General features: G+C 42.3%; 1 protein-coding gene across 1 annotated transcript in view; it reads left to right on the top strand.

Annotated features, from left to right (window-relative positions):
- CSMD1 (CUB and Sushi multiple domains 1) overlaps window positions 1-25,735 on the top strand; it is a 1,828,277-nt gene extending 1,802,542 nt beyond the window's left edge. The window contains exons 58-70 of the mRNA XM_057537433.1: window positions 1,197-1,373; window positions 2,009-2,188; window positions 4,474-4,647; window positions 4,937-5,110; window positions 6,812-6,885; window positions 7,910-8,021; window positions 9,766-9,945; window positions 11,222-11,266; window positions 14,176-14,337; window positions 17,378-17,490; window positions 18,265-18,352; window positions 24,535-24,667; window positions 24,761-25,735. Coding sequence (XP_057393416.1) covers window positions 1,197-1,373; window positions 2,009-2,188; window positions 4,474-4,647; window positions 4,937-5,110; window positions 6,812-6,885; window positions 7,910-8,021; window positions 9,766-9,945; window positions 11,222-11,266; window positions 14,176-14,337; window positions 17,378-17,490; window positions 18,265-18,352; window positions 24,535-24,667; window positions 24,761-24,920 — 1,772 coding nt within the window. The 3' untranslated portion in view covers window positions 24,921-25,735. The remainder of the gene's footprint in view (window positions 1-1,196; window positions 1,374-2,008; window positions 2,189-4,473; window positions 4,648-4,936; window positions 5,111-6,811; window positions 6,886-7,909; window positions 8,022-9,765; window positions 9,946-11,221; window positions 11,267-14,175; window positions 14,338-17,377; window positions 17,491-18,264; window positions 18,353-24,534; window positions 24,668-24,760) is intronic.
- Window positions 25,736-26,206: the final 471 nt, after the last annotated feature.

Raw genomic sequence — 26,206 nt, 5'->3', positions numbered from 1 at the left:
GATTAGTTATGTCCAACGTGGGCACAGGCGTAGAAGCACCAGCACGTGTGCTTTTTATTTGTCAAACAAGATCTAGTCCAAGCTGAGAGTATGTGCATTTTTTAACATAATATGATAGGGAATTCCCTAAACTTCCATTATAGTGTCTTTTACTTTGCAATCTGTTTTCTTTCACATTTTTAAGAAGAATGTGTCTTTATTCTCAAGGCTAGATTTGAAAGTGGAGTAATTAAATAGGCAAGAGTATTTGCAAATACTTTGGTCATTCTCAGAAAAAGAACTCATGATACATTCTTTTTTTTTTTTTTTTTTTTTTTTTCATGATACATTCTTGTTACTAAAATTCATATTCTTTGTATGTCTGCCTGTTGTGCATTATTGTGGGAGGCTAAGGAGGAAAAATAATCATCTTTATGGTAAATGGGTTTAACTGAAAAAGGCAAAAAACCTGTTATGGATTAAAATCTTCACCTTGATACACACCCAGCAGCTGCTGAGTTTTCTTGTTCACTGACGAAGGAATACACATGATAGATACTCAGAGTGTAGATCTGTTACACTGCCCAGCATTAGCTGAAGTCTTCATGCCTGTACATGGCATTGCAGTCGTCTGGAGAGAGATATAAGGTGCAGCCATTCCAAAGCCAGTTAACACAGCTGCCCTTAGATTGGGGAACATTGAGGAGACCTTTTCACAGAACAGCTTAAGTGTAGTCATTCATATTCCTCAGGTATCCCTTATTTTTAAAAATGAATTGTCCTGGAGATGTAAAATATGACCTGATTTGCCCAGGTTTTTTTTAACTCAGCTATTGCAAGAGGGAGACAATTCTGAGTCACTAATGTCATACAGACCCTTTAAAAGATCATGGTAATTTTACTGTTTGTTATAAACATGTTAAATCTCAGACTGCCATGGTTTTGAATTGTCAGTGCTTTAACTCATCTTTTAATCTGTTTGGAAGTAATGCGTTTTAGAAGAGATAATACAAACATGCAGCTTGCACATTTGTAACTCATCCATAAGAGAATGGCATGAGTCTTAAAGTAAAATATGTGTGAAAAGTTTCCCATGGTTACGTGTCCTGTGATTTTTGGAATAAATGCGCAGTCTGTTACCTCGATGGCCTTTGGCCTCTCAGGTTCCTCACGTGGTGACGGGTCTCTCTGTACGGCCCGGTTTTGTTCCCTCACAGCCGTGTCCTGTGGGAACCCGGGGACGCCCACCCACGGCATGATCGTCAGCAGCGACGGTGTCCTGTTCTCCAGCTCTGTGGTCTACGCCTGCTGGGACGGCTACAGGACCTCGGGGCTGACCACGCGGCACTGCACTGCCAACGGGACCTGGACGGGTACAGCCCCCGACTGCACACGTGAGTGGCCTGCTGTCCTGGTGGGCCCAGGGCATCACACTGACATCTACCTGACAGAGAAAATAGATTTTATAGTGTTGTACTGATTTTTTTAATCCATAGAGAAAATGGGATTATATCATATCATACATATGTTTGATATTATGGCCATTTATTAAGCACTTTTAGATTTTTCTTCACTTTCTTATTTATATGGTTGAAAATGCTTTGCATGGCTGGTTGGGTTGGATATTGTAAAACTGAGGTCCAAGAAAGTCAAGGTTTGTTCTCTCTGTAGACCAGTTAGTCTGAGGGAAATGGGGCAGGTGCTTGGTTCTCTGATCTCAGCCTGTGCCTCTGTGCTTGACTTTGTGGTGTGACCCCTCATCACGCCTAACCCAGGACTGGACCTGGGTGCCAGCTGTCACCCGCACAGCCAACCACCAGTGGGATAGAAACAAGCGGTTCCAAACATGCAGCCTCCTGACCGCCGGCCAGTAAAACTGTCAAACAGAGAGAGGGGGGTGTTGCTGTAGTAATACACGCCTTAACCACTCTGAATAGCAGCTTAAGGAGAGTCACTTACATAGAAACCGGGAATAAGTCATTTCGTGATAATGTGTTTTTCCGACTCTTTTTTGTTCTTCACTTACTAGTTATAAGCTGTGGAGATCCAGGTACACTGGCAAATGGCATCCAGTTTGGGACAGATTTCACCTTCAACAGTACGGTCAGCTACCAGTGTAACCCCGGCTACACCATGGAACCTGCCACGTCCTCGACTATCCGCTGCACCAAAGACAGTGCGTGGAATCACAGCAAACCTACCTGCAAAGGTTTGTGTGTTTTACTCACGCATATAGAAGTCTTTATTGAGTTATGTTTTATTTCATTTTGCAAGCATCTCTGTAGACCTTGTATGCGCCAGGCATTCTTGTAAACTCATTCACAAATATTAAATCACTTCATTTTCTTAATACTTTAATCTCCGCTTTACAGACGGGAGACTGACTCACAGAGAGTTTTAGTAAATGCTCAGGGTCACAGATCAGGGCTTGGAGACATCAGGGTTCATTGGCAGTCACACTCCCTCTGGAGTCTGTGCTGTGAACCCCAGCTTTGCTCTCACTTGGTGAACGTGGCCGTGTTAAGTCTATGGCAGATACGATGGGGACCGTTACCACGGGGATGTAGAGTCAGGTCAGACAGAGAAGCCAATCATCAAATGAGGCAGGGTAGGGGCAGCGATTGTCAGTGCGTGACGTTCTGTGGGCTTTGGATGCGGAGACTAACGGCGCCACGTGGTGTGGAGATGGTATGGAAAGATTTACGACTTGGACAGCAGGCTTTCCGGGGAGAGCAGAGTGGGCGGAAGGTGTCTGCGTGGCCTGAGGGAAGCAGGGAGGCAGGGCGGTGACAGCTGTACCGGGGCTGGATGTGCACGGTTAGGGCTCTGCACCAGCACCCGGGGGAGCCCGCAGGCTCTTGTCAGCCAGGCCAGAGGGGAAGCGAGAGGGGAGGGTGTGGAAGCCGGCAGTGATCAGACATCAAAAAGGGGTGCCCTACTCTTTATCAGACGACGGACAGATAAAAACCGCGAGTTGAGAGCTGGAGCAGCAGGAAGCCTTAGTGAGGAAGGCGCCATGTTCCCAGGGCTCTGAAGGACACGTCGTTTGTGTAGAGCTTGTTGTGAGGCTCAGGTGAGACCTCCGCGCCTGACGGCAGTGTTTCCACCCCTTCCGTCCTGGGCGGTTCTGGGCGCGCCCTGGTTTCCTCCCACTAGAGGGTGAGGACCCCTGTCTTCCCTCCTTCTGTCCATCTGCAGTTATTAATACGGTCCTGCTGTGGAGCAGGTGTCAAGTGGATGGTTAATGAAGCTCACACGGTTGTGCGGGGACTGTTGCAGCCACATGAGCTTGTTGATGGCACTTGTCCATAGATGTCAGGTCGCTGGGACTTCATATGTTTGTGTGGGTCTCTGTCCCTCTGTTTAGAATCTGTTGCATTAATAATACTTCCATGGCCAACCAGGCCCTTGCGGAAGAGACCTCTCTCTCCTCCTGAACTTTTCTCCCGCCGGCCGCCCTTGTCCTCCCCTCCGTGGGACCGTGTCACTCGTCACCGTTCCCACCCGGGGGCCTTGCCACTTGACATCGTCTGTCTAGAGCCACGTTCCCCCAATCTTCACATAGGGATTCTCCAGAAATATTTGCTGAATAGACAGAGAGAAGGTTGAATGGCAAGAGAAGGGCCCATTTCCAGCTTCCGGCTGTGCGTGAGTGGTTCTGGGTCTGTGTGTCTTTCTCGCGTGCGAATGCCCATGAGAAACTGCAGGTGAGAAAATATAGGTGAGTCTTCCCTCCTGCTGCCTTCTGCTGCCTGGACTGTCATTGGCAAACCTCCTCCAGTGTGAAAAGTCTAGGAGCTCTTGGATCTTCAGGGAAGCTTTTAGACAAGGCGTCTTAGAATAATGGCTAGAGTGGGAAAGGTGGACGCCAGCACCAGCTGGGAAGTCACTCGTGAGAGCGTGTTCTGGCCTGAAGCGCCTAGACTGTGATAGAACACTGGCCAGTGGTTTCTTACAGAATCTTCTTCAGCCGTGCAATCACTGGTTTTTAATTCTTCAGCAAATGGATCAACAGACTATGTCTTTTGGAAATTATATGCTATCTTTATATAAAGAAAAAAGTACAGATAGAGGGAGAAATTCTTACCATCTGTATATATAAATTCAAAAGTCTGTACTCATGTCATGGGACCATGTTCTTACTGGATTTGTCTCTGGTAAATAACATAAAAAGACATAAATCGAACAGCAGTCTTTCTTTCTTGGTCTTATACATACTAAGACTGTTGTGTTTAATCCCGCACTTTCTTTTACAGTGTGATATCTTTTGGCTTTGCTTGGCTTTTATGGACTTGATCTAAATTAATGAAGAAATATTGGAGAAAAGTTTTATTATTTTGATTTACTGTCTTTCTCAATAATCTTCTATTAAAAAATTCAGCCCTTTATAGATGTCATTTGCAACGCAGGCAAAATTAAAATGTGAGTCATTGGTGTATTATGGTTGTGGTGGAAACTCTAGAATGTTGAATCCCATGTGTTCTCTGGAAACAGCTGTCACGTGTGGTCAACCTCCTCCAGTTCAGGATGGGAAAGTGGAAGGATCAGATTTACGCTGGGGCGCCAGTGTGAGCTACAGCTGCGCCCAGGGCTTCCAGCTCTCTCACCCCGCCATCCTCTCCTGCGAAGGCCGTGGCGTGTGGAAAGGAGAGGTCCCCCAATGCCTGCGTAAGTCCTCTGGGAGAACCGGCTCCCGGTCACGTTTGCAAATCACCAACATGCACACCCTCGGTTACAGTCTGAGGAAAAGAGCCTGTGTGATTTATAGCCACGTTACAATAGGTAAAAATTCCAATTTGAGACTACACTGCCCAAAGGCAGATTCTGTCCTTTTCATCATTTGTTGGTTTAATAGTGATACCTAGAGATTTAACGGAAACTAGTTAAACACGTTTTAATAGATTAAGCTAATCCAGGGACACAGAATGCGAACCGACGTCTTGGTTGTTTTCTCCAGCTGTGTTCTGTGGAGACCCGGGCACCCCCGCTGAGGGACGACTCAGCGGGAAAAGCTTCACCTATAGATCTGAAGTCTTCTTCCAGTGCAGATCTCCCTTCATCCTGGTGGGGTCGCCACGGAGAGTCTGCCAGGCGGACGGCACGTGGAGTGGCACACAGCCCACCTGCATCGGTACTGATGACACGACAGCCCTGAGGGGCTTGGGGATGAGGACATTTCATTCTAAAACTGGACCATCTGTGGGCACATAGATAACGTTCTTGTAGGTAATGCTCCGCGTAGGCACTAATCAGCTACACTGATGGGCAGCCTCTCTTAAATCATGCCAGCTGAGTTGGTAGTTCATGTTACAAGTCGCTTAAAAATCGCTTCCAGAGTCTATTCTCTTACCCCAGTCCCTCTATCTCCTGCCCATCTCAACCGACAGCTGCGTTCTTTAGGGGAGAGAGCGCTTTGCGGAAGCTGCCGCTGTTGCTGCGGCACCGGAGGGACGCCTGCTTTCCTGCCCCCTGCCCCGCACGAAACTGTCTGCACTGCGGGCCGCGGTAGAGGGGGCTGCAGGGACACTCGTGCTCTGCTGACTTTCCAACATGAAGATGAAACTTCAAGTCAGAAGACACTCTGTATGCGGCCTAACCCCTCGTTTTTAGACCTAATCTCTGTCTCATAGAAAGGGTTCAGGTAGAAATTACAGTGGTCGAAAGTCACTCCGTCAGCGGTGCAGAGACCTCCATTCTCCACTCAGGTCTCAGTGGAGACCGCCATTCTCCCCTCAGAGCCCTCTTTTCCAGCTCCCCCTGCAGACTCAAGGCGACAGCTGGGGTCATTCTGCTTGCCCGGCTCTCCTGAGCACAAGACACGTAGCAAGCAATTAATGATTTATATCCTCGGTTGTTTTCTAAGAAATTAAGTGATATCTACTTAATACGGTTGTTTGAGCTTGCTCTTGTGGCACTTAAGAGGTGCCAGGGGTACATTTTTGCACTGAAATCTAAAGATGTTTTAAAAAACACTTTGTCCTTTGTCATTACATTATTTACTCATGTGTATGTACATTTTTGTATGTTAATTTATGAATGATTTTTTCAGTAAAAAATACATATTTAAGAACCAAAAAAAATACAGTGTTAGAAATAATTTCATTGAAGCACTGCCTTTTCTAGTTAATGTTTACTGCCATTTGGTTTAGACTATTGCTTTACTGTAGCTATTTCTGAAAAACTTAAAAAAAAAATGTTTTTCTTCCCCGATAGGTTAGTTTCTCTTGAAAACATACTTTTTTAAAAAAGTTATCTATTTTGTTTTCCCACTAGCAGTGGAGAGCAGCCATAGTAAAGCTGAAGTGCTCGCTGATGGCTGAAATACTACATTTTTTGGAAAGTTATCACTGTTGGTCTACTATATGCTTCTGTTTCTAAGCATTAAGTATATTACTCATTTTGGAATCTTGAAGAAAATTAATTCAGGACATTTGGAGTAATGTAATATATGGCCAAAGGAGATGGTAATTAATTAAATCCTTAAAAAATGATCATAATAGATAATTATTGAAGATAATATGCTATTAACCTACCAATACATCAGTAGAGAAAAATTAAACCAGAGAATGGAAAAGAATGTGCTTATTCTGATATAGAAAATTATACACAGAGCAATTCAGAGTCTGGTAAAGCACTAAAAATTAATATCTAAAGAAAATATCTGAAAAAAAGGTAAAAATAGCAATTTAATTTTAAACTTTTGTGCAAAACATCTTACACATTTGACAAAACACAATTTTCTGAATTTCATAAGACCTCTTAGTAAAAATGTTAGAATCCCTGTAATAACCATATCTGGTTCTCTAATTTTTGTTTTAATTGTGAATTTCAGACCCTGCTCACAACAGCTGCCCAGACCCCGGTACTCCACAGTTTGGAATACAGAATAGCTCAAGAGGATATGAGGTTCTCCATTTTTATTTCACCATGTTTTTCTCTACGTTGAAATGAAACTGATACTTAAACATATGTGTGTTTTTATGTACCGTATTTGATTCAAGTTATATTTGCCCAAACAAAATCCATTCAGAGAGGATTTCTCCTTGTTATTTTAACTGTCAACACTGAGATAACTGTATGTATCTTATTCACATGGTATTAACTGCTATATTAATTTCTATTTGAAAGCATGCATATTTTTTGTATTTTTTGTCTGCTGAACTGACACAGCAAATCTCAAAGCAGGGTGACTTGCCACTGAAGAACTACAAATAAAAAGACCCCATTTGGTGACCTAATAGAAGAGGTGAATAGTATTAAATTCTAGAGACAAAAACAGGAGAAGAAAGTGGATTCAGGCCCCATAGTCTAGGGTTCCTGTATGGTATCTCTTCTCTGGATGATCACTCATAACTCTTAAGAGTGGTTAGCATGCTCAATATTGAATATTTTGAATGTTCATTTGACTTTTTAAATAAAAAGTACATTAACATGAATATTGGAGAAATACCTAAAGATGGAAAGTAATGAAGCTTGAAATACAACGTTTCAACCATCTTAAGTAATCGAGTGACTTCAGGGGTCTCTGATCAGATGGCTTTGAAAGCCAGAGCTAAATGTGCACACTCTGTTCAAGCTGGGGATCCTGTTAATTTAGAATAAACGTCCTTTTTCTTCAGCCACTTCTCCCTGTTTTTCCTGAAACTTAAAATGTTCTCGTTTGATTGGCCCTGACGCACGCTGGCCCCTTCCTGACGGCCTTCGTACACCCTGCCGAGGACGTAGGTTAAAGCCAGCCCATTTTATACTGGGGCTCACACGTGGCCTTGAAGGCTCAGGTAACATCTTCTGGCATATAGACACGTAGTGCAAATATATCGGAACACTGGAAAATACTACATGTGTCTGTCGTTCTCACTGACTTACCATAAGAAACCCAAGTTTTGGTCACCCCTGGTTTCAACAGTTCCTCACTGGGTTTCCCCTCCAGGTTGGGAGCATGGTGTTTTTCCGGTGCAGAAAAGGTTACCACGTTCAAGGTTCTACAACGCGAACCTGCCTGGCAAACCTGACGTGGAGCGGCACCCAGACAGAGTGCATCCGTGAGTGCGACCCCTGCTCGAGGTCGGCAGGAACCTGTCTACTCTCCAGCGGCTGGGGAGTGTTCTACCTTCCCGGGAAATAAGGAGGAACTTATTTTTGTTTGTTTGATTGTTTTCAGTTCCCTAAACTCCTGTTTCTCAAAGTTTGATTCCCTGGAACCAGCAGCAGCATCACCTGGGGTTCGGCTGAAACGCAAATCTTGAGCTGGATCCCATCCAGACCCACAGGACCTGAGGCTCTGGGGGCCAGGGGAGGGTGGGGTGCCGAAGAGGGAGGGGTCCAGTCTGTAGCTCCCAGGCCCTCCAGGTGATACCGAGGCACTTAAGCCTGAGAAACTGCCCCAAACCAAAGATCAGTGTGGATAACATAGTTAACATTCACGGAGAGAAAACCTCCTTGTGCTATTATTCTCCTAGTATGTCCATCTCAGGTTATTAAAGATCATGTGATACGTCAGCATATTAATAGAAATGTTTGAAGTGTTCTTTTCGGAGTCTATATATGAGTCGATCATTCAAATAGTTACTTAGGACCAAATTTTATTCTGTGACTTAATCATGAGAATTAGGAGAAATGTTGTATGAATGATTAGTAATTAACTTTTCATCCTTTACCAATTTAGTGCAACATAGTATCTCTTACTAGGTTAGACATAAAGACAAGTACAATGTTACACAAAAATCTTCTAATAGTATATAAGGTGTGATTTTTGTGTATTTATGTATCAGTATTATAAGATGTATATTTATTTCAAAGGTATCATCTCTATTCTGAATCTCTACTCAAATTATATATGTGGATATTATATAGAGAGATATTATATTGATACACACATGTACATCTGTGTATGTATATACACATATGTGTGTGTGTTTGTGTGTGGAACTAATAGGTCTTCATTACCTTGAAAGTTTGCTGAAGTGCAAAATATTAGGATACTTAAAATGATTGCATTCATGATTTTAATAATGTAAACTTATAATAATCGACCAAGTCCTTTATTTGACACATAACTGCACACTTTATAAAGAATAAATTGAGATCTAAACATTACAACCTTATTTACTCCTAAATGATATTTTTAAAGGTAATAAGAATCTATATTTCAATTAATTTTCTAAACACACATTGAATTATGACCAAAATTAATTATTCATTTAACTGAGCATTAAATTTTCTAGTTGCCATTGGACAAAAATCAAAGCATATTTAAAAATACACTTTAATGTGTATGTGTTTAGTTTAAAGTACTGCTCTTTTAATAAAATTTAACATATTATTTATATTAATAGTATGTCAGAAGTGTTTATTTTTTTAGAAGTGTTTATTTTAAAGCTATGATTTCTATTCTAAATTTCTACACATAATTACACACATATATGTAGAGAAGGAGATAGATGATAGATAGATAGAAAGTTAGATGATAGATATCAATAGATAGGTGGATAGATAGAGAGAGGGAGTGAGAGAGAAGGAGTAGGACAAGCAGAGGGAGGGAGGGGAGGGGAAGAGAGAGAGAGAGAGAAAGAGAGAGAGAGAGAGAGAGAGAGAGCTGGCAAACATCAAGGCTTTGTTGTGCTGAAAGCTGCAGCGACCAGAATGTTGGTGATATGTACAGCTCCTGTATTCTCAGTTTTAAATGGTAAACTGATTTCATAGCCATTTCCAATTTTTTTGCTGTATTTCCTTAGACACATATGCTAAGGCTACAGTGGACTACTAATGGATTAAATCCCATTTCAGCTCACGCCTGCCGCCAGCCTGAAACGCCAGCCCACGCGGACGTGAGGGCCATCGACCTCCCTACTTTTGGTTACACCTTAGTGTACACCTGCCATCCGGGATTCTTCCTCGCGGGTGGATCTGAGCACAGGACGTGTAAAGCGGACATGAAATGGACAGGGAAGTCACCTGTCTGTAAAAGTAAGTCACTGGTGAGAAGTGAAAGTGGGTCCCTGCAGAGCAAGGATGAGTGTCAGTTGCCCATCAGGCTAGTGTCCAGGTTTAAGAGCCACAAGAAGTAGCATCTTGGAAGCAATGTCCGTCACCCCAACCAAATGCGTGCTTAATGTGTGTGAACTGTGTGTATGCGAACATGTGTGTAGTCAGTGTTGGCTACAGTAGTGGCACAGACTAAGGAGATGTGCAGATTTCATTATTTGCAAATCACATTTTAAGGCAAAGAGAATCACATTTTGAGTTAAAAGGAAAATAATATACAGTATATTTTGGGAAAATATATTTTTTAATGAAAATGGGCAAATATCACCAAATATTGGTGAATGTATAAAATTAAGTCTGTTATTTTTGAGACACAAGCTATCTGGCGGTGAAATATAAGTTTATGTGTTCTTGACATTGGTTCTGCTTTTTAAAATTACAAAAGCAATAACACGGAAATGATGCATTAATGAACTCACAAACTTGTGTATTTGCAAATAAGAGTAATAACTGAGTCAGATTTGATGGCAGCTAACCGTTCAGGTTCTCCACCAAACCCTGCTTAGTCATGCAGCGAGAACTAAGCAGCACAGACAGAATTACGGAGTGTGATAAAGCCCCTGCCTTTAGCTTTAGTTTCCTGGAGCCTGTCTGTAGCTCTCACATTAGGAATTAAGACACTTATGTTTCCTTTGCCCCTCTCTCTCAGAAATAGCAAAATATACACTTTAAAAAAGTGATAATTTGTAGTTTGATGGAAAACTATAAAAGCAAAGAGATTATGAGTTAAATCTAAGTTGATAGACCAAGTTAAACATTCTGCAGGGAAATACTTTGATGTTATTGACTGTTAACTTGTGAGTTCACTGATTGGGTTGGGGACCTGGAAACCTGAGAAGGGTTATGAAGTCATAGTGATTTTTTGTATATTACCTTTCAGTTGGGGGCAGTAGATCCCAAACAGGAGTGACAAAGGGGTATAAACACCCTCATTTACAAGGCTCTCTGTTGTAACACACTAAATGCAAATGCGCATGTCAGATCCAGATTGATTTTCACTACGAAACTCAGTTTTCCCACAAAAGCAAAGGATATTCTGCTGTGAATATAAGGGTTTAAAATGGATATGTGTAAGATATTCCTATTTTGTGCATTCAAGAAATCTGGAGAAAGGAACATTGCTTCAATTTGACATTTTTTCAAACGTATTCGAAAATAAATGTTTTTTGAAAGTGATAATTTGTCTTTTTACTTGTAGGTAAAGGAGTGAGAGAAGTTAATGAAACAGTTACTAAAACTCCAGGTTTGTATACCAGAACAGTTATAGATTTAAATCAAAGTGATTTGTTCTCTCCTATACTCTGTGCAGTGAAACAAATTTTAACATGCAAATTTCTGATTCCGTTAGTTGATGAACAAGTTAATGCTTCAGTTATTTAAAACACCAAGCCTACACAGATTCCTCTTTCTCTCATAACTGTGGTTTGTTAATGGAACAATACTTAAAAGGAAAACCTTTGTCCTTGTCACATGCTGTTTTATTAAAAGGTGCCTTAGGCATTTTATAGGCAGAAATGGACATCAAATATTGACCCAGAATGTGGTATAATGGAGAGCCTTATAAAGAGGGTTGTGATTCTTTCCTCCAAATGAGGAAGTTACAGTAAAGGACGCTTTATGACAGCATCAGCTGTGAATTCGAGCAGTTTAAATGCGGGGCTCCATTTTTTTCCCCAAGTATCTCTGTAATTCAGACATCCTCTGCCTCCGAATATGTTAATTATCGCTCTTTGTTGTGTGTGGTACCTTGCTTAATGCATGCCATAGCAGATGGGAAAGATGCAGTTTTATTTCCTAACGAAGATGTTCATTACTACAAATCACCTGGCCTATTGTATCTATGTTATAAATTTAGAGAGTATTTAAACAATACAATGTGTCCCCAAATTATAATATAAGTCAAACTTTAAAAAAAAGTTTAACAGAAACAGAAAACATTTATAAATATATAAGTTCCCTTTTCTGGGGTTTTCCTTACTCAGGTTTTCGCACTTGTTTCTCAGACATAAAGCTCCGTTCCAGGATCAAAGGTGGAAAGAGTATGTGGAATGCTATGGTTAAGTAACAGTGCTGGGTTTTGCATTTAATTCTTAGATGAGGCAAAAAGTTCCAACATAGTTAAAGGAATCCATCCAGTGTACACCGTGAAGTATAAAATCTACCTTAAAAAAAACCTTCTGGAGTATTCTATGTAAATGTTATTTATACATATCAAATACAGAAATCAATACTCTAAACAGGCAACATATTCTTCAATAAAACGACACAGTCGTTGGTGCTGCTGGTGGTGCTGGTGCTGGTGGTGGTGGTACTGGTGGTACTGGTGGTGGTGCTGGTGGTACTGGTGGTGGTACTGGTGGTGGTGCTGGTGGTGTGTTTATCCTGTTCTGTTTGCTGCGGTGGTCGTGAAAAGTCTGCAGGCTCTTTCTGAAGCTGCAGACACCCCGTCAGCGTGCCTTACCCTCTCTGAAGGGAAGTGCTGATTCAACAGGGGTCTTTGTGTAGGAGGCACAATCTAGCACCTCCCCGTCGGTGGTTACAGTACACTGCAAACCACCAGCAACAGGTCAGAGGACAGAGACCCGAAAAGATCATCTTCCACGTCCCCGATGGTCACAGCGGGACACAGACCAGCCACTGGGCAGACCAGCCAGGCCGACCCACTCGGATCCACCAACGAGAGGGACCTAAGTGCGAGGCCCAAACAAGTGCATTCACAGCTCCAGTTGAGTGTATGCATTCTGATTAGGGAAAGCAATCTTGACGTTGTTTTACAGGCTGTTTATTTTAGAAAAGGCTGACAAGGCATTCGGGGCTCGCTGATTAAGAGTGTGGCTCAGTGATGCTGCTGACAACGGGCAGACCTGTTCAGTGTCACTGGTCAGTCAGCAACTGTGTCAGATGACTGTGTCATAGCTCCGCTTCACACTTACTCAATTTTTAAAATTATTGTTATTAGGAAGTTGGGTCCATCAAAGCCATAGGAAGTGATGACATCTGTTCTTCAACTCTTCTGTCACTAGGTGATGTCTTACAGGGTCAGCCTGTCTGGGAAGACGGGCAATGGGACTGGAAAGAAAAGGGACGCTATGTTTTGTCCTCCTCACGTGTTGCCATAAGTGCATTTGCTAAAAAATATGTTTAGGGAGACATAAATCTTTCTTTCCACCTAGGAAGTCCAACAATACGTTCTGACCAGTTCCACTCACGGTGGATCTTGTCCAGTTAAACAATTTACACACGTCATGAGACAAAAAGCAAATAGAAATTTAGTGGCATCATTGATGTAGATTTATCTCAATTACCCTGTAAAATTTTATATCAATATTATAAAAGTATCAGGATTTTATACATATTTATTAGCAGAAATGTGAAAAATATTTTTTTTCTAACCAGTGAAAAGAGAGAATAGCTCAATAATCTTTGCAAGAATTCCTGTCCCAGATGACTTGTAATGTTTTAAGAAGACTTTCTGCCTTTTGTTTCTGAACTTAAAAGATGCCATCTGACATCATTTAATCTAGCTTTCTTACCAACACTGGACTATTTTTTATAAGGAGATTAATGAGTAGAAGAGAGAGATGAGAGATTGGCTGTACTTACAGAATAAAGACCTCAAGAAATAAAACATCTTTGTCTTCATATGCTGGGTCTGTGCAGTCATGGTGGTGCTTTGAAATGCAGGCTATCTGAGGGCAGAAGGCTCCTGACAGATGCTGTCAGTTTTCTGAGCCTCCTAAGTCTTTCCAAAGTAAGTAGACTTAGATATTAAATGGAGTACCAGTAGTGATCTTCCAGGTCAGTTTAATGTATTTATTAAGCCTGATACAATCTAACCTAATACTGGGAGTCCCACTTCACCCTACACTCTGGCCTTGCCAGACCTGGTAAAATAGGTGTGCGCTGGCATCTACAAGATTTTTCCGACCAGGTGACAGATGTGTATTTGCATCTCACAGTACTGTCCCTGCTCCCTGCTCAGGTCATCTGATTTGTACCCCTGCTGTGCAGGGACATGCAGGTAGACCATCTTTGTCTTCCTCACTGTCACTGCTGTGCTGTCTTACTGAACAACGTTATACCTTCTGTGTATTAGGATATCTGAATGGAATTTTTCTGTGGGTGCTAACAGTCATCTTTTCTCCCCCACAGTTCCTTCAGATGTATTTTTCATCCATTCAGTGTGGAAGGGATATTATGAATATTTAGGGAAAAGACAGCCTGCAACCCTAACTGTTGACTGGTTCAACGCAACAAGCAGCAAGGTGAACGCGACCTTCGTTGAAGCCGCCCAGGGGGAGCTGAAGTTGGCAGGTAGGTGCCGAGGGGTTTCATTAACCCCGACGTGAGCAGGGGCAGACCCTCCGGCTTCTAGCAGAGAGGGCACCAACGCGTGTTAAGTGCTGGTTAACATTACCTTGGCTTTGCATCTGCTGCGTCGCACTGGATCATCTCAGTAACCACGACAGGGTGGTACTACTGTCTCATTTTAAAGATTACAAAACCAGTACAGAAAAGTGAATTAATGAGCTCAAGGTGACACACAGATCGTCTTAAGTCAAAGATGTAAGATTTATGTCCAGATATTCATGTCTCCAGAATTCATTCTTTTGCTGTTCTCTCTCTCTCTCTCTTTTAACTCATTTGCTCCTGGTGAGTTTTTATTGATGTATCTCAGTTAATAAAGCAATAGCTCTGATTTATATGCCAGACACTATTTTAAGTGCTTTATATACATATTGTCCTTTTCGTTCTTACATCCATCTTGTGGTGTATTCTTATTAAACACCTTTTTTTTTGTTTGTTTTACTGATTAAAAAAGAGAGACACTCAGGGAAATTCAGTGGCCTTGCTAAGTGGATACGACAGAAGTAGGATTTGAGCTCTGCCATCAGAATCTCAGCAATTAGAATCTCGAGCTCAGGCTCTCAACCAGTAAGACACAGAATTACCTTCATGACTGAATCTAGTGCGTTTTGTTTTTTCAGTTATCTCACTTCTGACAACCATGTGCCTTTTTCTATAGACTGACTCCTGAAGGGATCAGACTCTGAGTTGTCCACAAGCCCCAGCACTGGTTCTGAACACCAAGGGGCCCCCGATGGCATGCACACACTCACTAGTTACTAGACAGACACAGATTCATCTCTAGAAAGTACGAGAGCAGGTCAGGACTCCTCCCCATCCCTCACGTCTCACTTTCCTGCTTCCTTGGATGGGAAAACATCTAAAAATGGTACACATACTCTGGATTTAGGAAAAGAAAAATAATTCATACTCAAAGATTTTTAAACAGGTACATATTTATGAATTCGTAGTCCAGGGGCCCCAAAATTGCTTTGCATCTTGACCCTGTGAATGTGTAAATGATTTAGACCAGGTGCTCAAATCTGGTCCTGTGTCAGAATAAACTGAGACTTTGTAAAACTTTCAGATTTCTTAGGCTCACCCATCTCCTTTAGATATTATTTCTCTTCGTGGAGTTTGGATTTTTTTTTCCCAAAGAAAATGCTCTAGTGTGACTTTGATGCAACTGATGTCTGTGGATGAGTGTTGGGAAATCTCTCGTTTGGATTTGGGAAAGCAGGTGGATCAAGGGTTGTTCTGGCTGAGTCCCAAGTGGATATAAGTCCACCTGCCATGTGCGTTCTGATGAGGAGGGGGTGTGGAAGAGGAAGGAAACTAACATCCACGGAGGGCCAGCTGGGGCCCTGGTGGTCTGCTGAGTGCTCTCATTTAATCACCGTAAAAGTTGCCTAATACATAGTTTATTTCTGCTGATAGTATATAGAAGTGGGGTTCAGAGTTTTAGAGGTTAAACTGGATGCCAGAAACACAGAGCTGCTGATGGTGGGCATGATGGAGCTCAAAGTCAAGTCCTTAGGTGGTCGTTCTTGTCCGTGGGTCCCCTTCCATCCTGTGTGATGGGCCAGTGGAGACTCTTTCTGCGATGTTAGAGTTTCACTTCTCTAATGGGAGTTGCTGGGAATGAACTGCTGGAGTCCCTGAAGCGAACAGCGTGATTTTCCCTTGAACCTGCCTCTCTACACAGAAGACATTTGGGTTCATTATTGTTATTTAATATGTTTGTTTCTTTGTTTCTTTACTTATTTATTTAGTTCCTCCTCTGAGTAGGGAACTAGGCGTAGCTGCAAACACATTCTCCCCCTTGCCACACCGTGACACCTCTGGGCAATGCCACTCAGCAGTCATTCCGAGGAGCTTATGAGTAGCTGAGGTGTGATTGTCAGTCACTTCACGCCCAGGGTCTCGCGGGCTCCACAAGTATGTCCGTCACACTTTGGCCACCCTGCTGCTCATTTCATTTTAGTAAGTGCAATTCATCTGTATAAGTAGCTATATTTGGGGTTATTGTTATGGTCTCTCTTTTTTTATATTGATTTAGAAATATTTATTTTTTTCCCATGTTGAAATTTTATGATAATTTTGTACTAACTCCCCATGTGTCTTTTCAACATAGTTGTCTTTATCACAATTGTCATTTTTTAGTGATTCAATATTTTTTTTAATAAATTTATTTATTTATTTTTGGCTGCATTGGGTCTTTGTAGCTGCGCGCGGGCTTTCTCTAGTTGCAGCGAGTGGGGGCTACTCTTCGTTGTGGTGCGTGGGTTTCTCATTGCAGCAGCTTCTCTTGTTGCAGAGCATGGGCTCTAGGCGCGCGGGCTTCAGTAGTAGTGGCACGCGGGCTCAGTAGTTGTGGCTCACGGGCTCTAGAGCGCAGACTCAGTAGTTGTGGCGCACGGGCTTAGTTGCTCTGCGGCATGTGGGATCTTCCCGGACCAGGGCTCAAACCCATGTCCCCTGCATTGGCAGGCGGATTCTTAACCACTGCGCCACCGTGAAGCCCATGATTCAAGATTTTTATAGATGAATTTCCATTTAAAGTTATTATAAAATATTGGCTATATTCCCTGTGCTGTGCAATATATTCTTGTAGCTTGTTTAGTTCATACACAGTAGTTTAATCCCCTAGGTTATGGTCTCTTTTTTTCCTACATACTCCTGTCCTCAGAAGTGAGTAAAATATGAATAAAATGCTGGGTTTAAAAAATTAATTAACTGAATGCATATTACTTTTGTTCTTTCTGTGGGGTAAAGATGTTGAATTGAGTGAAATAGATGATACTTAAGGTAAGACAAGGACTTTCATAAGAAGTGATTTTTAGGAAAAAAGTACTGAAGCTAAAATTTAAAAATAAAAATATTAATCTCTGTGATTTAAAACATTATCATCTCTGTACCATATTCCAAATCAAATGGATCGAATGCCTGCATTACTGACTCATAAGCATTCCCACGTTGTAAGAATAACCCCCTGATCATTTCCTAGGCGTTTACAAGAAGGAAGAGGCCCACTTACTTCTGAAAGCTTTTCAGATTAAAGGCCCAGTGGACATTTTTGTCAGCAACTTTGAAAACGACCCCTGGGGGCTGGATGGCTACGTGAGTACTCCCTGGGCGGGGTTTCTAATCACTGCGCAGCGCTGGGGGCGCCTGGGGCGATTCCTTTCCGAGAGCACCTGGTCAGGTCCCGTCTGCCCCGTGAAAACTCAGCCGGCCCTCATCCCAGCTGCGTGGCCACTTCACCCCTTCACTGTATGATGGAAGAAACCTGTCTCTGAAATGAGAAACAAACTGGCCAGGAGCAAATGGGCTGTTCCTGCCAGAGAGCTTAGATCCAGACCACATCCCACCGTAAGGGTGGGGACCAAACTCCTTCCAAGGCCACTGGTAACCACCCCGAAAGTTCTAAAAGGTAGCATCCCCAGATAAACAGAGATTTAAGACACCCCCTTCCCTTTCTTCCTTGCAAGTTAACCCTTTGCTTCTGCTTTAATTCATCATCTAACTCGAGGGTAAACGGCCTCACGTGAGGTACATGAGACAGTAGTTGTGACACAGCGAGTTTTACATAATGTAGGTTCTGACGTAATTCATATGCGTGTCCCCGTTTACCAAGGGTACTTAACCTATATATATGTTGTAAAAAACTACTGTTTTTGAGATCAAAACAAGAGAGAGAATTTATTTGTTAGTTGAAGTTCATGTCTGTATTTTTCAATTTCTAACTATAAGTGGGTCACTTGAAGAAATGACAAATTTTTTTAAATGGTTAACCTTTACTTCTAAATAGAAATAATATTTATATTATGATAAAAGAAGAGATTATCATTAATCCTTGTTATGCATTGTTTTTTCCTTTTCATGCGTTATCAGGTATCATCTGGACTTGAAAGAGGAGGATTTACTTTCCAAGGTGACATACATGGAAAAGATTTTGGGAAGTTCAAGCTGGAAAGGCAAGGTACACTGCACTTATGTTGTTTTTCAAAGCAAATATCAGGTTGGCTTTCAGATGATTAAGCTGAGTGTGATGGAAAGGGCATGACTGAAAGAAACAGAAACAAAAATAATGGAAGAGACTCACATATTTTACAGCTGGATGAAAAAAAACCCTTCTTTTGAATAGCAAAATAGACAATATCAGCTGCAATAAATATGCCAGACATGGAATTAATATACAAAGAGATATTTTGAAATAAGGGAAAAAAGCAAAGATGAAACACAATTAAAGAATAAACTACATTACCTTAAGAAAATTATAAGACTAACTAAAATGTCCAACAAACTATGAAAAGATCTTTAACTTCAAAAATATGTATTATGACATTTTAAAAGATCATTTTCAGCTATGAGAATGCCAGCGTTTCTTAAAAGTGATTTGGGGTGGGCAGTAGAAACAGGCACCTGGGTGTTCATTTTGGTGGGTGTATGAGTAGACGTGTACAGTTTGACGGTATTCTTTCATCGACAGTTCGATCCCTAAAATTTTAAATCAGACAAGGGTGACCATTATTTTTTGCATATTCAGGTATGTCTACAGCAGGACTACTTTAAATAGTTGAAATTAGAAATAATCTGTGTATCTCACACATCTATCATAAATAAATTGCTTACATCAATAATTTTATACAATGTGTTACATTAAAGAGAAAACAGTCTAATTCAGTATATTTCATTAAAGAAACAAAGATAACATATGATGTAGAAAGGTGTTCACAACTTAGTTATGAGAAAAAAGTTTGCTCTAGACAGACAGATGGGGCAGCTATGCCTGTTTTCCTTCTTTATCTCTTTCTCAAATACTTGATTACGTCTCAGTAATCAGACAAGAAAAGTGTATGAAGAACAATCACTAGATGTGAAGCTTACCTCATCTATGTGCTAGTTTTGTAATCCAGGATGAATTATAATATTCTTGAGCCTATTTCTTCATCTGAAATCTCAGTAGAGAAGTCAGTTCCTGGTTGCTGTGAAGATTAAGAGTCAATATGAGGGTTTGCTTTGTGCTAAAGCTCTTTTCACACGTGTCTTTACTTGTGTTGCTACTAACACAGATGAGAAGGTGCATTTTTTTGTAATGAGATGAGCTCCGCATTTCTCCTGAATAGTATCAACTACTTTATACTTTACTTACGGAATGCTACTAACATTAATTTTATAGAGAGGAATATTGCTATGTAGGATTTGATGCCAGAGCAACCTGTCAGAGGAACACAAGTGTAATATTTGGTGATGATTGTCACTGATGAATTCATTTCATAAAACTTTTATTGGGGACTTCCCTGGTGGCACAGTGGATAAGACTCCACGCTTCCAATGCAGGGGGCCCGGGTTCGATCCCTGGTCAGGGAACTAGATCCCACGTGCATGCTGCAACTAAGAGTTCGCGTGCCACAACTAAGGAGACCTGGAGCCGCAACTAAGGAGCCTGACTGCCACAACTAAGGCCCGGTGCAACCAAATAAATAAATAAATACATAAATATTAAAAAAAAAACTTTTATCAATATACCGGGGGATTCCAAAGGAAATATATACCAACCTGTATAATATCATGCTTAAAAAACAAAAAACTTGACCAAAGGGACATTTAATCATAAAATACTCTAAATCCACCTTTCCAAGCTAAGAACTTTTAAATAGAAGAGCTTTAACTTACAATGTCTGTGATGGCTGAGATGATGTTTTAAATGGGGTTATATTATTTTGAGATAATGAAATAGACCAACACTAATGATGGGTCAAGTGTTCTTTTGCTCTGAGCCAAACCCTGTAGTTATTTGCCTTCCTTTCTCCCCGATGCACATGCTCTAGTAATTTTGTCTAAGGACACCCCAGCAAGCTGTGCACGATACTCTGTGGATGTCTGCGTTTACTCATCCAATGAGCCTGACCCAAACCGTCACTTTGCTATTGCAAATTTTCTTTGCATTGCCCCATTTCTTTTTAATCTAACAAAATAACAGCTTGCTTTAACAAGTAATCTTTCTTCTCATGTGATGATGAGCTTATTGTCAAGAAAAACAATTTGCCTCACAAAATAATTTGAATCACAAGTGAGTCTCCCATTCAACTAATTAGAAACGTCTATGTTTAAGTAATACTTCAACAACAATCATTCATTTAAGAATTATGGCTACACTCTATTTTTATGGTTAAAAATAAACAACCTCTTAATTGTCTCCAGTCAGTAGATAAACTGGAAAAAAATGTGATTATCATTAAACGGACACTAAACCAAGTTAGTTTGAAAGACAACTCTGATGCAAAAACTTGTATAAGAAACTGAAAAATAAATTGGTTTTCCCATTAAAATTGAATCCCCTCCCCCAAAAATACACAATCAGAATGGGAGAAGGTGCAAGCCATGTATCTAACAAGGGACTTGTGTCCAGAATGTATAAACCCTTACAGCTAAACAGTACATAGGCAAATAACCTAACTAAAACATTGGCAACGAATTTAAATAGACATTTCAACAAAGACATAAAAATGACCAATAAGCCAATGAAAAGATCCTGAACATCATTAATCATTAGGGAGACACAAATCAAAACCACTTCACACCCACCAGCACAGCTCGGATCATAAAGACAAACCAGTGGAGGCAAAGCTGTGCAGAAACTGGAGCGCTTGTACTTTGCTGATGGGAAAGTACCGATAAAAATGGCGCAGCTGCTGTGGAAAACAGCCTGGTAGTTCAAGTAGGTAAAACATGGCGTAACCACAGGATTCAGCAGTTCCACTCCAACATGTATAGGCAACAGAACTAAAAACATGTTCACACAAAAAACTAGTACACGAATGTTTATACCAGTGTTTTTCCTAATTGTCCAAATGTAGAAACAACCCAAATGTCCATCAACTAATGATTGGAGCAACAAAATGTGGTGCATCCACCCGATGGGATATTATCTTGAAAACATTATGCTAAGTAAGAGAAGCCATTCACCAGAAAACACATATTGTATGATTGCATTTATATGCAGTATCCAGAACAGGTGAATCTATATAGACAGAGAGTGGATGAGTGGTTGCCTAAAGCTGAGGCTGGGGTACGGAGGATGAGGAATGACTGTAAGGGTACCGCTTTCTTTTAGGGGAGACAGCAGTGTTCTCACATAGATCGTGGTGATCCTTGCAGCACCAAAACCCCCAAGTTTTAATAGTAAAAAACCCCTTGAATTGTATGTATGCATTGAAAGGGTGAATTCTGTAGTATGTGAATTTCTTTCAATAATGTTCTTTAAAAAAATTGAATGGCTCAGCCTATAATGTGAAAAGATGCTCACCTTCATTCTTAAGAAATGGAACTGAGAAAATAACTACACGCTGTGTTTGGTTTATTAGCGAGTAGTGGTAATAATAGGAAAGGAGGGGCAATGGAAGGAAAGGAGGGAGGTGGAGAGGGAGGGGGAAGGAGGGTGGCAGGTAGATGGGGTACAGCCATCCAGGTGCCTCCTAAGACAGTGGTTGGAGTGAAACTGGGACCCCACTTTGGAGAGCAAGTAGGTAAGACTTAGCAACACTACAAGTTACACATTCTGCTAGGCAATGATTCTACTGCTTAGAATTTATCCTGTATATTCAGACTCCTGCTGATGTATCGCTGTAGAAAAAGAATTTCATGGCGGCATCATAGAAAAAGACCTAGAAATGGCCTAAACGTTCTTCAACAGTAGATTGGCTAAATAAATTCTGGCATAGCCAATTAATAGAATACTGCACACGTGAAAACAATTAAATTCATATGCACAGATGGAAGAAACTCACGAATATATGGTTAAGTTTAAAAAGCCAAATACAAAAAACGTAAATAGTATCCCCATATTTTAGGAAAGTAAGAAAAGAGAAACAATCATATATATTAATAGTACATTATGAAAAGGACACTAAAACACAAAAGCAAAAACAAACACCTCGTCAATCATAAAGAGGAAAACTAGTGTAAAGGGCAAGGAGTGACCCTTTATTTCCATCGTCTTTATAGTATTTGTTTCTGTATCCACTTATGCCCTTTTAATTAATATCATGTGCATGCATTACCCTTTAAATTATTAAAACACAGGTAAATAATTGAAATTAACTAGGAGCTCCAGACAGCATAATAATATCAGAGTAAAGTCAGGAGTTTAATTCACAAAGACCTTTTATGTCGCCCTGTGTTATGATGTGAGGTCTCCTGCAGCAGGTCCATTATCCAGGATGTTATTAATTGGAAGTCTGATATCTATTATGGCCAAAAATATATAGTCTTGTTTGCAGGTAACAGAAAATAGCTTTCGTTAATTTAAGCAGGCTACAAATTTATTAGAATGAGGCAAAGAGATGCACAGAATTATAAACACTTGGAGAATGAGCCATGGTAATTTATGGAAACCATCGGATGTTGAACTACTCCAAAGACAGTACCATTTTTTCATTCCTCAAATATATATTGAGCAACTGTTGTGTTCAGGTTCTACTGTAGTCCCCGGGCACTCAAGAGGAAAGCTGGCCAAAAAACTGCCCTGGCGTAATGCAACTTACATTCTAGTAAATGTGGGTCCTGGGAAATTTTTGCTACGTGCCACGCATTGTTCTAAGTAGTGGAGATCTGACATTTAACTCTCACGACAAAACCATGGAGTTGGTGTCCTTTGAGCTGCACCGCATTTCTCCCTGCTGGACAGCGCCACCCCTGGTGGCTGCGTGTTTCTGCTGCGCGCTGCCCCTGGACTGGCCGGTGGTGGCTGGAAGCACCACCAGGGAGCGCTTGATGTGGTCCCCAGGGCTCTAGCCCCACCCCACCCCAGCCTCACCACAGCCTCAGGACCCAATTCTAAACCGTCTTAGGAGCCTCTGCATCACTTGTGCCAAACTCGATGCCTGGGGGCGGCGGGGAGCTTCCCATTGGCTTAACTCTGCTCACATGCCCATCACCTGGATGCTGAGATTTAGGAGAACAAGTATGTGGCGCTTTCCCCTTGCATGGCAGCTGGTGAATGCATCTGGAAATGAAAAATTAAATCTGATTCATGTGTGCTGATACAGAAGGATCGCCAAAAGATATGGTTAATTTACAAAGTGCCAACATCCAGGATAAAATACATTTATATTAGACCTGAGAGTGGTAGGGAGTAGCATAATCCTGCATCTGTTGAAGGAGATGACAAATAATATTTTTAGGCTTTTATGTGAAAATTCAAGATTTTTTTCTTTAAAAGCCTATTTATTTTAAATATTTGATTGTTTCTTTGTGTCTGTGGTTTGTAAAAAAAAAAAAAAAAGAAAGAAACAAGAAACATCCCATAAATTCTGGAAATATACTTCTAAAACAAGGTCAGCTTCTAACAATTCTGCTGTATTCAGATGACCCCAATCATAATTGATCACTAACGTGCATTGAGTGGTTCCTTGCAAGTAAGCCAAATACATTTCAAATTGCAGTTTATAAGTAAGTTCTTCAAGAATCAACTGCATTATTTGGCAATAAATGCTTTCTGATTTGAATTTTTAATGTTTGCATCTTTCTCAATGTCGTGCATGTATCTGCCACTGCACAGATACGGAGAGTTAATGATTATATCACCTTCGTTATGTTTGAGATGTTTACGCCTGCCTTCCCTTCTGATTGACAGAAATCATATTTTTGTGTCCGCATAGAGGCCTGCTTCATAACACCGAGTTGCATTCTTTGATCATTTCTAAACTCTGTAGTGAACTTCGGAATCTACCCAAATAAAGGGAGACGGCACCTTGATGCTCACCTATGATGAGCGTGACGCCCGCTTCACAGAGCGCTGGGCTCCTTATGTAACTTCAGTGGCACGTCTTGCTGAGGCTGCGTCTCAGAGCAGCAGGCAACAGGAGACACTCGCCGTCCCGTAGAGAGACGCGGCCGCGCGCACGCGGTGTCCGCAGCCCCGGGGGAGGTCGGGCGACGGCGCCTTTGCCCCGCGCGCAGTGCGGACGCGAGCCTCTCCCGGCGTCGCTGCGCGTCAGCGAGCGGGAAGCGGGCCGTGCGTCTTCGCCATCGGGAAGGTGGGCCTCCGGAAGGGAGCCCCGGCGGGTCCGCCGCGTGCACGCGCTGCCACGCCCGCCGCAGAGCGCCCCGGGCAGGCTCGGGGCCCGACTGCAGGCTAAAGGCTGCTCTCTCTTCCAGGCGCCCGAAGCTCGGCTCCAGACCCCGCGCGCCCCCAGCGCGGCGCCAGCAGCGGCTCCGTCGCGGCCGCCATCCTGGCCCCGCTCTCCGCGCTCGTTCTCTCCGGGCTCGCGTTTCACCTCCACAAGCACAGGTAACGTGGCGACACCCCGCTCGCGGGCGTCGCGGCTCCTCCTGAGGCCCTGCGGCCCTGACCGCTCGTCCCCCCCTTGCCTCTCGCCCGCAGAGCGCGGCCGAAGGTCCAGTACAACGGCTACGCCGGCCACGAGAGCAGCAACGGGCAGGCCTCCTTCGAGAACCCCATGTACGACACGAACTTGAAGCCCACCGAGGCCAAGGCCGTGCGCTTCGACACGACCCTGAACACGGTGTGCACCGTGGTGTAGCGCTCGGGCCGGCCGCCCGTAGCCACTCCTCCGACGCGGACGGCGGGGACCACAGGGGCCACAGGGCCTCCCTCGCCCCGCTGCCCCGCCGCCGACGGACCCCGTCCGGGAAGCGGCCCCCGGCCTCCCCTCCCCGGCGGCCTCCGGGCGCGGTGACAGACGGTAGCACCGCGGTGTGGGTTTGGTTTGTTTTTCTCAATCCCCATGAATACGAATATTCTGGAGAAAAAAAAAAAAGCCCTCTTGAAGAAGACCCCTTTCTGGTAGCCGCACACACCTGCAGACGCTTCACGCCGTCCCTGCCGAGACCGGACGAGCTTCGAGGGACCCGTAGTCACCTTGGGGTCCATCCCCAGGGCCATCTGCAGATTTCCCACTCAGCTGTTCTCTTGCAGAAGTTTTGATGCACAATTTTTTGCACTAGTGTGTTCTGAATGACTAAGATTCTGATAAATAAACTATTCACACGGGGTTTCCACACACTCTCCATTGTATATAAGCTGTCAAGCTAAGCATCCCACCCGCAGGGTTTAGTTGGCGCGTTAGAAAAAGAAAACACAGCCCCAGTTACGGCACAGGTTTTAAAAGGAAAAAGAGTATTGAAGAGATTTATTTTATTATTACTTTCTTTTAGCTTCATAGATGTGCTGAATTCACTGAAAATGTCCGATGAGGAAAAAAAGAGGCCTTTTTATTTCCCACGTGTTTTCTTTAGCCCTGTCACCTCCCGTGATCGTCGCTCTCACGCTACTTCCGAGCAGGTTTGCAGCATGTTCTGTTTGCCGTGTACAGATGTGAATAGTAATTTATTTTAGTCGCTCACACTCAGAACCTGTGGGTTTTGGCTCACAGCACGGTCTTCCCTTGCGCATTGTGATTTTTTCCTTTCGCTGCCATCACTGGTATCGCGTTGAAGGACAGTGAACCACAGTAGCCCCGGAATATAGTGGAAAAGGTTCAGGATCAGAATATCAAGTGTTCCTTTAGAGGCAAGGAAAAGTCACACCCACTCTTCTTTCCCGATGACGTAATTTATGTATTACTTAGTCTTTTGTTTCATGCTTTATAATTCCAGATGGAAAGAAAATTTCAGTGACTTTTCAAGTTTAAAATTCATCATAGGTAAATTATGAATTGCAGTATAAATAAAATAGGTGTGACTCCCCCCACGTGGATAAAATCCAAACACGAAGTAGAAGATGCGGCAATGAGAATTCAAAAGTGAAAAACAAAACAAAGAAGTCAAGATCACAGCTCATTCTTTCAGAAGTTTCGATCTCAGCATC

The sequence above is a fragment of the Balaenoptera acutorostrata genome, chromosome 21 (genome assembly GCF_949987535.1).
Source record: "Balaenoptera acutorostrata chromosome 21, mBalAcu1.1, whole genome shotgun sequence".
NCBI classification, from domain to species: Eukaryota; Metazoa; Chordata; class Mammalia; order Artiodactyla; family Balaenopteridae; genus Balaenoptera; species Balaenoptera acutorostrata.
Note: the sequence above shows the minus strand (reverse complement) of the source record. Positions and strands in the feature narration are given on the sequence as shown.